The sequence below is a fragment of the Lacerta agilis genome, chromosome 12, assembly GCF_009819535.1.
Source record: "Lacerta agilis isolate rLacAgi1 chromosome 12, rLacAgi1.pri, whole genome shotgun sequence".
NCBI lineage: Eukaryota > Metazoa > Chordata > Lepidosauria > Squamata > Lacertidae > Lacerta > Lacerta agilis.
The window spans coordinates 43,332,950-43,345,754 of NC_046323.1; the positions used below are offsets into that span (position 1 = coordinate 43,332,950).

The following is a 12,805-nucleotide window of genomic DNA, read 5'->3' on the forward strand; positions in this document are numbered from 1 at the left end:
TGGCAACCAAAATAGCTGTACAGTCAAGAAACCCTGCTCCGGTCACATAGGACTTGGGAGAGCTTGTGCAAGATATATAAAAGGGAAGCCAACTGATCTCTAGCTGAGTTGGCCTGTGGGACCTCCTCCAAGAAGCTGGGGTCATTTTGGATTATCTCAGGACTAGTTAGCTCTCTTGGGGCTGGGGAGTACTGTCTCCTTTGAACCTACTTGGGAGATTCCACAGCGCCAATGGAAAGCAATTGATGCTTTCGAAGGAGCAGAAATGAAATTGAAATTGCAGGAAATATTTTGGCTCAACCCTATGAGGTGTGCAGCTTATGTAAGATCCTATCGCGCTGGTTCATTTTGACCTTACCTCCGTAAAAAATCACTGTGTTGTGTAGAAGCAACTGAGCGTCTGCTTTGAACTCCTCGTAGCTCCTGTACTTTCCCTCGTTTACTTTCTAAATAGATTGAAACAGTCATAAAAGCATGCATTAGAGCTGGCAACCAATCGCATGCAGGCAAACACGGGCCCAATGGCTTCTATGTTACACATTTTGTGGGAGTAAAAAAAGAAAAGATAAGTGGAACTGTACACAACCCAGAGAACAGATTTTGTACACTTAATGTCCCATCTTCAACCCTTAGCACTTTTGATTAACGGAAACCCAGTGGCCCATTTGGAACTTATCAAGGCACCGGGGTGGGTGGGGAGCAGCAGCAGGTTTGGCGAGGCACAAATGTGCAAGCAGAGCTAATCTGGCACTCTCATCAGTATATGTGCATCACACTGACCTTGCCATCACCTCGCCCTGCCTCTCCTGGTAAGCCACAGCGACGCCACTGGAAAATGCTGCGGCCCTGCCCCACAGACTGCTATTGGCTTAATAAACATGTAATTGCAACATCTCGTCAGGATTTATTGGCACGTGGTTTGCCCAACATGGAGCATGCCGACCTCCTGGAGTGGGATTGATCTGGAATAAGCGGTTTGAGGGCTGCCAACATTAACATGCACACACCCAAATCTATCCCTATTCCACTGCCGTTCATCATCTTTTGAAAAGGCACATACACAAAAAGTACAATTCCAATTACTATAAGGGAAAACCGGGGGCAGATCTACTGGGAAACTAACAAAACTTAAGCTTCAGGACCCAAGAAGCAACTTTTAATCCACACTGCTTAAAATTTTTGGGTCTAGCAGACCCAATTTTGAGTCACACAACTCAAACCGGTTGATTTTCTGCTGTGCGTATTTCAACCATCCCAAAGTTTGAGAGTCCGTCGTGGTGATCTGCCGTGGAACAAGTCCACTGAAGAAGACGACAGCAGTTACCAGAACTCATTGCTGGTTGTGAACAGTTTAAGCTTCAGGACCCCCAGAATGTAGGTCCACCACTGGAGAACATACCTCTTGTATAGTTGGAACATCAACGGCTGTGTGCACCAGCCTACGGTACATTGGGTGTTTGTTGTCCTTGCCTTTCTTGTTTAGATCAATAGCCTAAAAAAAATAAATCACAGTACATCAGTTCAGTAGCTAGTTAGTGCTGTAACAGAAAAATACTGACATAATTCAAATATATTCAGATGGAGGCTCCAAAGTGTGTTTGTCTGACTAGTGAATGCACATGGACAATGTTAAAAGTTTTCTGACCTTACTAATTCAAAAATTCCTGAGGTCACCTTGCAAAAAGCAATTCTTGTTAAAACAGCCATGCTATAATTATGGGGCAAAACCCACAGCATTTTTCTCTCCATCTGGATTTTTTAAACAGTGATTCCTTCCCAAAACAGATTTATTAAGCTTCTAACAAATTGGAGTGGTGATTTCCAAGTAAATTCTGCTAACTTGAATTTGCATGGAAAAAAAGTCTATTGATTATTTATTGCATTTATATCCCACCTTCTTCCCCCCTCCCCCCAGGAGCAAAAGGTGGCATACATAGTTCTCCCCCTCCTCATTTAACAAACCTGCGAAGGAGGCTGGGCTGCAAGGCAGTGACTGGCCCAAGATCACCCAGTGAGCTTCATGGCTGAGCAGGGATCTGAACCCTGGTCTCCTAACATTTCAAGTTGGAAACTGAGCCCCCATTTGATTTCCAAAGCAAAATGCGCAAATACGCAAAAGTCAAAACCACACTTTCTGTCAAATTTTATGTCAGATCAGCAGGTGTGCCAACTCTAGAGGGGCGAGGTGTCTTTGGCCCCCTCAATGTTGAGCAGGTCCGGTGCACATGTGTGATGCCACACACAACGCACAGTGCACGCCACAGCTTCAGTGGCTGGCTCCTCCAGTGCTCGGCCTCCTCTGGACAACATGCAATCCATGTGACATCACATGCATGTGATGTGCACGAGGCTCCCTCAATCTTGGGGGCAACCTGGCAGCTTTGCAGGTCAGCAAGAATAGGGCCCTACAGAAAGTGAAAGGACACCCAAATCATGCTGCCAGAAAAGCATGGCCGCTGCAGCCATGCTCCATGTGGCTTCTCAGATGACCTGATGGGAAACCAGAACAGGAGTGGAACTGTGCAGTGACAGTATGCTTGTGAAACCTTGGAGCATGTTCTGCCATGGTATATAGGGCATTAGCAGCAGGCCCTGGCTAGAAGAGGAAGCGGAGAGGAACAGCGGAGGAAGCTAGCGTGGAGAATGCTATTGAGGAGAGAAGCAGACAAACCAGTGGAAGAGATTACAGGGGAGAGGGACTGTGCTGCTGCAATGCTGCCTAAAGAGGAAGGACGGACGGAGAGGAGGAGGGAAAGGGAGGAGGAGGAGCCTGGAGCTGCTCATCCCTGTGGTGAGCCAAGGAGGAGGGAATGCGATAGGATACAGGAAAGCTGTACCTATTGCAGACGGGTCCTGTAGTGCCATGGAGTCCTCCAGCTCTCTGAGTAAGAGCCCCCACCAAGTTCTCTCTGAAAGGAAGAGCTCATCTGGGAGTCTGAGGGCCAGATGCACCTTCACAAGGCTATCCCATGGGTTGAAGCCATGGCCATTTGTTACACAGACACTGGATAACAATCCAGTGTCACCCAGCTGTTAACAAGAAAATGCTGTTGTCTGCCAAGAGGTGCTCAAGCTTATCTGGGCCACGGCATTCTCCCAAATACAATACAATCGATGGAACAAGTCCATTCAGAAGCTAAGCCACACGGAGTTCTCAGATTGCAACCTGAAGATTTCCCCTGCGTATCTGCAGCTGAATTCAAGCGTGAGGTCACGCCGTTGCTGTTGAAACCTGTTTGCCGTGCAATCCTTTTGCGTGCCATCCTCTATCAGAGGGGGGAGATCAAAAGGAGCTGGAGTGGTGAGGGAGGAGGGTGTGGAGTGGGGGGGAAGAAGAGAGAAGCCACCACTACCTTGTCTCCTGCTTCAGAAATGAATCGAAAGGTACAGGGAGAACACTGGAATCTGGGGCTTAGCCATAAAGAGCGATTGCACCATAAAGAGCATCAAGTTTCAACACTCACTCGTTCCTTCATCCGGGAGACGATGAAGCGCAAATAGGTGCTCATCTCTTGCTTGCTCGTGTTCTTCTTCTTAATGCTCTGGTAACAAACAAACAAAAAGGAAAAGAAGCAGTCTTATTAAAGAATTCAGACTTTTAGCAAGTCTCTTAAAATCTTACAAGGCAAAACATGTTTAAAAATCCAATGGCGAAACACCGAGAGGCAGGTTAGCTGAAGCAAGCTAGAATAATCTTCACTTGCAGATCGCGATTAGGCAAGAATCTGCATGGAGTGATGCTGATGCTGGTTTAGAAGACACTGCACATTCTGTCTGTCCCTCCTCTAATCTCTTAAAACCAGAAAGCGAAGAAAGACTCTCTAAGAGGGTTGTTGTCATTTTTTTAATTGTGAGGAATCTAATGGCTGCTGTGAAATGATGCAATAACCATCCTAGGCTGTTATCCCATGCCTAAGCACACTTAACTTGCCCCAAAGTTCGCTGGGTCGATGCATTTGCTGAAACCTACAGGATATATGTCTATGTTAACTTGCTTAGGACTGGCATTTTAGTGTGCAAATTGCTTAACACAATTACTTTAATTGCCCTTATAAGCATCCCTCCCTATGTGGTTAAACTGCTAATTCTAGTTTTACAGTTAAAGGAAGAGAAACTAGGATAATGTCTCTCTTGATTTCACCTTTATAGAGTCTAAGACTGAGCTGATATTTAAACCAAGGTCTCTTGCATTCTGCTCCAGCACTCTATGTGCTATGCTACGCTGGTGAGAAACCCCAATCACATCTAGATACCTGATTAGGGCAATCTTGTGTGTGGGGGGGGATGACCCTGGGTAACATATGCATAGGCGTATGTTTGCCTCGACATGGCATTAGCCTTGACTGAAAACTACAGACTAGAGAGGAAGGCATCTCAAAAGGGAACAGTAGGTCCACATCAACACAAAACGGGGCTGGGAAGAAAGAGAGAGAAAGAGAAAAGAGGACATCTTATAGAGTCTCAACATCAACCAGTAGGTCAATCGTGGTACTGCAATGAGCCACCAAGTGTGAAGTGGGAGAATAGCCTTGTATATATTTTGCTGAGGGATCAGAAAAGTCTTAAGGGTCAACTTGACCCTGGTTCTCTACTTGAACCATATATATATATAAGCTTCAAGTTACAAGAAAGGAGATTCCAACTGAACATCAGGAAGAACTTTCTGACAGCAAGAGCAGTTCAACAGTGGAACAGACTCTCTTCTGGATGTGGTGGACTCTGCTTCCTTGGAGGTTTTCAAGCAGAGATTGGATGGCCACCTGTCATGGGTGCTTTAGTTGAGAATCCAGCATTGCAGGGGGTTGGACTAGATCAGGGGTCCCCAAACTAAGGCCCAGGGGCTGGATGTGGCCCAATCGCCTTCTCAATCCGTCCCGTGGACGGTCCGGGAATCAGTGTGTTTTTACATGAGTAGAATGTGTCCTTTTATTTAAAATGCATCTCTGGGTTATCTGTGGGGCATAGGAATTCGTTCATTTTTTTCCCTTCAAAATATAGTCCAGCCCCCCACAAGGTCTGAGGGTCAGTGGACTGGCATGGGGGCTTCAAGTCATAACCTCTGTGGATATGAACCCAAGCTCCATGCGTCTGGTAGAGAAAAATGCTGTGTTTATGTATGAGGAATGACTAAAGCTTATGCCGTTTTAAAGGTGAGACTAGGAAACCCTGCATGCACAGGGATCCTTGTTGTGTCACATATGTCATCTGTCCTATTTAGTGGGGGGAAATGTCACCACTTCGAAAAACTTATAGTGGCCTTTTTGGCCCCCCCTTCCCTTTTACAGAAGATCAGAGCTTCACAATCACTCTTGTACAATAATATCAAACCAGAGGATTGTGCCAGAAGAGTGCTCTGAAACCCAAACAGCTTTATTCTAAACTCTTAGTGCAGCTTTCTTAACCACCATTTCCTATGTCAGTTTCCAATGAATGCAAGCTGTGGTATATTGGCTGCATTCCTTAAAATCATTATTCTTGAAAAGTTCCAGTGAAGCCAACATGGCTATCCAGATTCAATGTGCTGCTATACCTAGCAATTGAGTAATTTTGGTCTTATTGCATAAGTGAAACTTGCAATGCATAACACAAGGTCACCTGTTTAGTACCTGTCTCAAACATTTAAAGCACAATTTGCTAACTATTCAACTATTCCATCATAGAGTGAGTTCTGGGCTGTTATGAAGGAGGAAATAAAAATGTTGGATTGTTTATAATGTATTTTATACAAGAAGGGGGAACCACCCGAAAAGTGACAAAACACACACACACACCACACAAAAAAGGTTACTCCTTCAAGTTATTTCTGTGTTTTCTTTTTGTAGGAGTGCACTTTAAAAAAAAAACTTCCCTGCAAACAAATGTGTATATTGCTTTCAGCACTGTAATAAATAGAAAAATTTAAATAATACATTGAAAAGCCTTTAGAAAGTTTTATTTTGTGGTGGGGTGCTGATATACTCCTGCAGAAAAGCAACCTTTATTTAATTTTTAAACACCTTGCTTCCCAACAAAAAAAATATTGACCTTGGAGTTGTTCATGTTTTTTTAAAGGTGACATTCTGAGGGCACAAATTCTGGAACCAAAGTACTGTGGGTTCCAAGATGATCAGCAGTTTTAGTAATTCAGAACCCTAAAACCCAATATATATATAGCGGGGGGGGGGGGAATCTGTAAGCATCCCTACATAAACCACAGTACTTCCTGAGAAAAATCTTGGTATTTTCTTTCAAACCGCATTAAGGGACGCAAAAGAATTGAGGGGTGACAAGCAATACTCTTTTGAGTCTCCCTGTACTTGTTCTCTAAGCAAAAACAGTCAGTATACCTGAAAATAAGTATGTTAGTTCAGGTTATCCCATTGGCATTAAGAATAGCATGGTTTATCAAACTAAAAATTGATCCTGCAATAGTACCTCTTGATCTGTTTCAAATATTATGGAGCAGTACCAGGGAAAGGAAGCACGGGGCATTTATGCTTCCTGTCCCCAGCTCCGAATGCCCAAATTCATTCTCAAACACTACAGCAAAAAAGTGACCAAGGAAGACAGCCAAATTTGGATTTAAGAGCCAGTTAGGAGGAGGCATACCACTTCTTGAGAAATATCTACACAGTTAGCGTGCTTGGAAAAACAAAACTGTTTTCGAGTAGGGTTCGTTTACTATAAAGTCACTGGCATGGTGCCCTTGGCATAAACAGAATTGCCTGTGAATGTTCTGGCACTGTCTCCTGTGGGCTAGTGCATCAGTGACCCTATATGCTTAATCTGCACATGTGCTGTATATATTTTTCAAAGACCAAAGCAACAGCATTTTTCAGACATACATTGCATTATTCTCTGTCAAATCAATAACATTAAATGAATTCTTCAGCTCTACTATCTAAAAAAAGCTGTAACACGAATAAACACTTCTCAAGGCCCTTAACGATTCAACAATCTGGTTTAAATGTGTCCAGGAAGGGACTCGTCTGGAAATATGGGAGGGGAAACCCAAATGCCAAACTGTTTTTAAGATTAGCCAGCAGCAATCTGCACACCAGGTTCAACAGTCCCAACGTTTTTATAAAGGACAGCTCTTGCTATCAGTTTTAGCTTCCGCTGCCATGTCAGCACAGGAAAGCCCTGTCCATACCACCAATTAAAAAATTTCAGTACTGACTTTTGACAATTCCACATTCATGGTGAACGAGAGACAATGTCTGTGTGCTGGAGCGTGTTGTAATTTATTCAGCATCAGGCATTCCAGAAATTGCTCCACATATTGGCCCAGTTCACACATGACACTAAGCCAAACCATGGCTTAGCGTGAACAAGCAAATGGGCAGGTTCCCAAAGAGAATATGGCTGCTGCTTTGCCCCTTTCTCCAGTCCATAAACAAACATTGGCTTCAGCTCATGGTCTGTCTGGAGCGAGATAATCCACAAGCCCGCATTCAGATGTTAACACTAAGGGAACCATGGTTTAGTTGACAGTAGCACAGTAGCAGCAGAACAGAGGAGCAACAAAGTGCCTGTGATCTCCTCTCCAGGAACCTGCACATTGGTTTGTTTGTGCATGTCTTCGCAGTATGTGAACTTGGTTATTTTGTCAAGGAATACCATACTTGCAAAGAATTTTTTTTAAAAAAAAAAAATAGTAATAATGATAATCTGTTACTAGCCTTTATGAGCCTATTACTTTCAGACTTCCACTCAACCACTACATTAAAAAAATGGGTAAGTTTTAAAATATGAACTCAAGAATGGCAGTTGCTTGATGTGCTTCTAGGCATGTCTGGACTTTTACAATTCCTGAATGGGAGAATGCCTGGGTAGCTCATGTACACTGTTAACAAATACAAACATTACCCTGAAAAAAACTTGTTGAATCTCAATTCACAAAGGGACTGAAAAATAAAACTGTTTTCAAAGCTCATATGCTCTTTACTGTCCCTGTAGAATTTGGTAAATCTTATTTGGCTTTTGACTTTAATATATATATAACCGCAAGCATAGAGGAATGGAGACAAGCAGTTCACACCTATGCTTTCTTAAAGTTGCATTTGGGTATTGCATGTACGCCATTGGATGAACAGTTATTATTAAAAGGGCAACACAGCCTGGGTCGTATTAATATAAACTAAGGGTTTGGGATTTAAAGACACCTTCTGAGGGAAAGCACAGGTGGGGGAGAACTACGCTCCCTCAAATATGCATTGAATTGCCTCCCCCTTCCTGTTTTCCAAGGAGTAACTGGTGACCCAGTTATGATGCAAAGGTCTGCTCTGCTGCCACCATCACTTTAAACAGTCTTTTTCACCAAGGAGGTTGGGGAACGAGGTGCATCAGAAGGAGCCAAGCCAGCTGATACTACCCACTGCCTATTTCCTGGTGCCCAAGTAAACCACCTGTTTCTTAGCTGAAGAATGAAGTCTTGAGTGGTGTGCATGCATTACAGCATGGGTGCATACTTTGGATCCAGCAGGGGGTCCACGTTGGCCCACAGGACTGTTTTTTCCAAAACCATGCCAACCTGCCCAACAGGTGATGTCACTGAGGGATGGGATGGGGGTTAAGTTCTGTTGGGGTCCCTGCAGTGAATGCGCTGCTGCACCCCACACCATCACCTTCATGGGCCACCTCTGACAGGTAGGTGGGAGGGACTAATAGGCAAGTGGCCCTGGTCATGTCAATGTTAACCCACGGGGTTGGCCTGCTGGGCCAAAAGGGTTCCCCACCCCTTCATTAGAGAGAGGCAAGAGTAGAGAGACTTAAACTTTATGAATCTCTAGTTCGACTGCTCATAATAGTAGACACTCAGAAGAAACGTTTGTGCAAGATGATGGGGGAAATGCAGAAAGCTGACTTGGTCATTCAGCTGCTGCTATCCCAAGTACAGCCAGCTGCCTCCGCTTCCTGCTAGGGAGAGCAAGAATGGTGCAAAGCAGACCAAGTGTTGCTTTTTGTGTTGCTTTTTCCAAAACAAGTGCATTCGTGGCCTGACGACACTGCAGTCTGCAGGAGAATATGCACTCGCCCGTAAAATTAAGCATACCAAACGAACATGAGAGTATCAAAAGAAAACCACCCCACTTGTCTGTAATGAGAAACCTACACCTGCAAACTTCAGTGCCAATAAACCAGTGGTGGTGTTCAAATCTTTCTGCATCAGCTGTTCCTCTGCTGAGTAGCGACTGGTATTTGCCACCATTAAGTAAAGCATTGTATGATATGCTTGTTGCTTCACTACTGGTGCACATAGTGGGACACCAACATTAAGAGATGCAGCTGGCCAGTGTTAAGGCAGAGTGCCAAGTGACTAGCAGAACATGCTGCGTGGAGTTGTTTTGCCAAATGGTACAGTGTCACAATTCTTGTCTTCTCTTGCAGGGACCTATGTGGGGTTTTCCTTTCCTTTTCTTTAAGGCTGTGTTTGTGGCCTGATGGCAATGAATTCCAGAGAACAATATACACCCCTAAAATTACACTGAAACTGCCTGAAGATATGTAGAAAAATAATGGGCATAATTTAAGGAGCCAATAACACCCAGGAATATGTGCCCAATCCCCAGCGCTGAACTACAAACTGCTGTTCCTAAAAGCAGCTTGGCTATAGCAAGCAAAGCTGGAAGCAAAAATCTGTCTTGCTGGACAGTGCTAGGGATGGCAATAAGGATGATCAGCAGCTATATGGATTAGATGTTTCTTAGGGCAGCCATTTGCAAAACGGGAATGGGGTTACTGCACTGCTATGAATTGTGCAGAAGGTGTAGCTTGGTGAAATTCTCCCTTCTAAACAACTATGCAGGGGCCCTCTCCTCTTTTGACTCCAGCCACCCTAAATTCACTTGAGTAAAAGCAAAGAAGTGGGTGGGTGGGACAGGAAGCAGCAGAAAAATATGGAAGTGGGCAGTTTTCTTGGGCTAAAGTGAGGCCTCTTGAAGAGCTATAACCACATCATGAGCAAGGCAAGGGAGGAAGGAAGCAAGAATGGTTGGAAAGCAGCAAATGGAAGGCAGAGGGAGGACAAGGTCAAAGGGTTAGGAGCTGTCTCTGGTAAGGAAGGAAACCAAGACCTAAATGAGGAATCAGGAGGAAGTAAATTCATTCCTTGCTCCTGAGGCCAAATGGAACCCATGGCTTACCCTAGCCCTCTATCAATGGACTCCAAATTATATTGAATTTCTATTACTTTTGCTACCAGACTCATTATTGCTTATAAACAAGATGATACTTCCGACAATACAAGTTACAACGATTGTGTATTCACAGCCCCAGTGCTTTTCAACACATCTTCCATGTATGCACGTATATATAGGAAAGTTAAATGGGAAAAGCAGAGGGGAAAAGCCTACCTGCCTCATCAACTGAACTTGGAAATATGAAATTCTCATTTCCCATCTCTCCCCGCTGCCATCCCAGCCCCAAAACTATGACTTACTGGGCGGGGAGAACCAAAAGCTTAAAGACTCTGGTATTTGTATATGAGTATTTTTAAAGAAAAATACTAAAACAGAGATTTGGACTGAAAAGACCCTTGCATTATATAAATTCTAGGGAACCATAACCTATTAGCTCAATCTATAATGTCTGAATAAAAACTGCAGTGGATCTCAACCCACTGTTTTATGTAGCATTTATAAACATCAGTAAAGTTCAGAAGAAAAATACATATATGTATTTTGCTGCAGCATAATGCAAACCTTCTGGAGTAGTTATGCAAATATGCACATACTCTTTTTATATTTGATCTGCATCATCTGCATTATGAGAGAACCCCAAATCTTAACACATATCTGGATAGCTTGGGCAAATGTAGGAAGCACCAAATATTGAGGCAAATGCAAAAGATAAAATGGCTGCGATTCAAAGTTCTGTGTGTGCTCTGATGGTTGATGTGTGTGTGTGTGTGTGTGTGTGTGTGTGTGTGTATCTGATCTGTACCCACAGATTCCAAGCACCGTGAACTGAATTGCAGGAGGGAGCTCTGTTATTGAAACTGACTGTGGAGCTCCCTCTGTATAGACTGGAGCTTTCCACACAGACAGATTGCCTGAACAGGACAAACGTCTGCCAAGACTGATTTGAGGATTCACTTAGGTATTTCTGGAATTCCAGCTTATGGCACATCGTGATTTGCTTCAGACCAGTCTAGCAAAACATTTCTTCTAATGTTTGTCTCAAGAGATGCCCATTGACAGCAGTCTTTTCTAGATTTTGCCCAGGCACATTCAGATTTGACCATATTCTGGATTTGCACTCAACATATGCATTGTTTAGGCAGGGATGGGGGAACCTGTGACCTTCTGGGTGTTAGTAGACTATAGCTCCCATCACACCGGATTATTGACCATGTTGGCTGGGTCAGTTGAAAGTTAAGGGTCCCAGTTAAAAGAGTCCAGAGAGCTACAGGTTCGCCATCCCTGCAGTAGGCAAAACTGGGTGTTTTCTCCTGGCCAGAAACATCTTCTTAAAACTAGAAATAACAAATACCAAGTCTCTATTCAGCACATGAAAGCTCAGATGTACTCACCCTGCAAACTGGGCATTGCCAGTGACTACTGCTGTCTCTAAGCCTGAACTCATCAGATAAACACTTGGAATGATATACACGAAAACACAGGTCACATATCAACACCTCTCCGGGCAAATGGCATTCAAAACAATACCAGTCATGAGTTTCTGTCTCCCAGTCCTACAAAAAATACAAAATAATTTGATAGAACATTCTGTCAGTATCTGAAACAGCCATGAGCAAAGCACATTTCTTGAAGTCTAGTAACAGTTAGGCATTATAAATTTTTTTTTGAAGTACCATACCTCTTTAATGGATTAGTCAATTCTTTTTTTAAACTCGAAACCCTAATTTTTTTTCCCCAAATGTTTGGATGACTGAACACTAAGGTTTTAACCTCCGATAAAGGCTTGAAATCTTGTTATGAGAGTGTCTGGCTAGCAACACAAACACAACATATATGAAATGTCCCCAGCTATACAGAAAAGCTGCCCTGCTAAAAGAAATTAATAATGCAAGCTTGAATAATGCAAGCTTTATAAAATCCCTACACGACCTCTACCTTCTTGAACAAAGGTGATGAGAGTACTCTCTCTGCATTAGGCCACTAAAACCATGATTTTATACCACTGTTATATGCTTGAAAGCGTGGATTGGAATCCACCTCCAGCTGTTTGGGACGTTGAGGAATTTAGGGAACTCCTTTCAAGCAGAGTTCAGAAGATAATTCGCCTTACCTGAATCTTGGAAAGGAAAAAAGGAACAGAAGTTGCTATTGCAACCCCACGCCAATCTGTCTAAGCAGCTATGACTTCCTTTTGAAAGCATTAAATTATTCTATATAGCTAACCTCCCCTGACTAGGCAAAAGAAGCCACTATTTTCAAAAGACAGTCAGAGCTGCAGAGGGAGATAGGCTGCTGTAGGATAAGAGCAGAAGTGGCTCCTCAGTCTCCTGATTTCTCTCTAAGAGCACAGAGTGGTGGTAAGGCGATACTGTCCTGAGAGACTGAGCTGAACACTGGTGGACACCCTTCTCTCCTCAAAATTCCATGCAGCTGGAAGAGGACTTTCTTCCACCTAAGTGTGAACCAAGCCTGAGAAAGCTCAAAATTAACTGAAATGTGAAGTACACATAATTGCCGAATCTAGATCTTTTGCTGGAGGTTAGCGCTATATGGATTGAACCATCTCCCTCCTCCTTCCAAATTCTGCTGCCTTGTAGTTTGTTGTTGCTCTGATTGGGCTCATTGGAAAGGTTGCAGTTTGTAAATTCTCATTTCCTTCACTGAAATTGGCTTTTTTAAAAAAA

At 43.5% G+C, this 12,805-nt stretch overlaps 1 protein-coding gene across 10 annotated transcripts in view; it reads right to left on the bottom strand.

Annotated features, from left to right (window-relative positions):
- ZMYND11 (zinc finger MYND-type containing 11) overlaps positions 1–12,805 on the bottom strand; it is a 104,053-nt gene that overhangs the window by 12,062 nt on the left and 79,186 nt on the right. For 7 of the 10 annotated variants that reach the window (XM_033166199.1, XM_033166200.1, XM_033166198.1 and 4 more), the window contains 4 exons: positions 11,513–11,674; positions 3,465–3,542; positions 1,400–1,492; positions 359–446 (listed from right to left, as the gene is read on the bottom strand). In XM_033166199.1, the coding sequence (XP_033022090.1) occupies positions 359–446; positions 1,400–1,492; positions 3,465–3,542; positions 11,513–11,674 (421 nt within the window). The remainder of the gene's footprint in view (positions 1–358; positions 447–1,399; positions 1,493–3,464; positions 3,543–11,512; positions 11,675–12,805) is intronic. The other 3 variants (XM_033166204.1, XM_033166206.1, XM_033166207.1) reach the window with 1 other exon arrangement.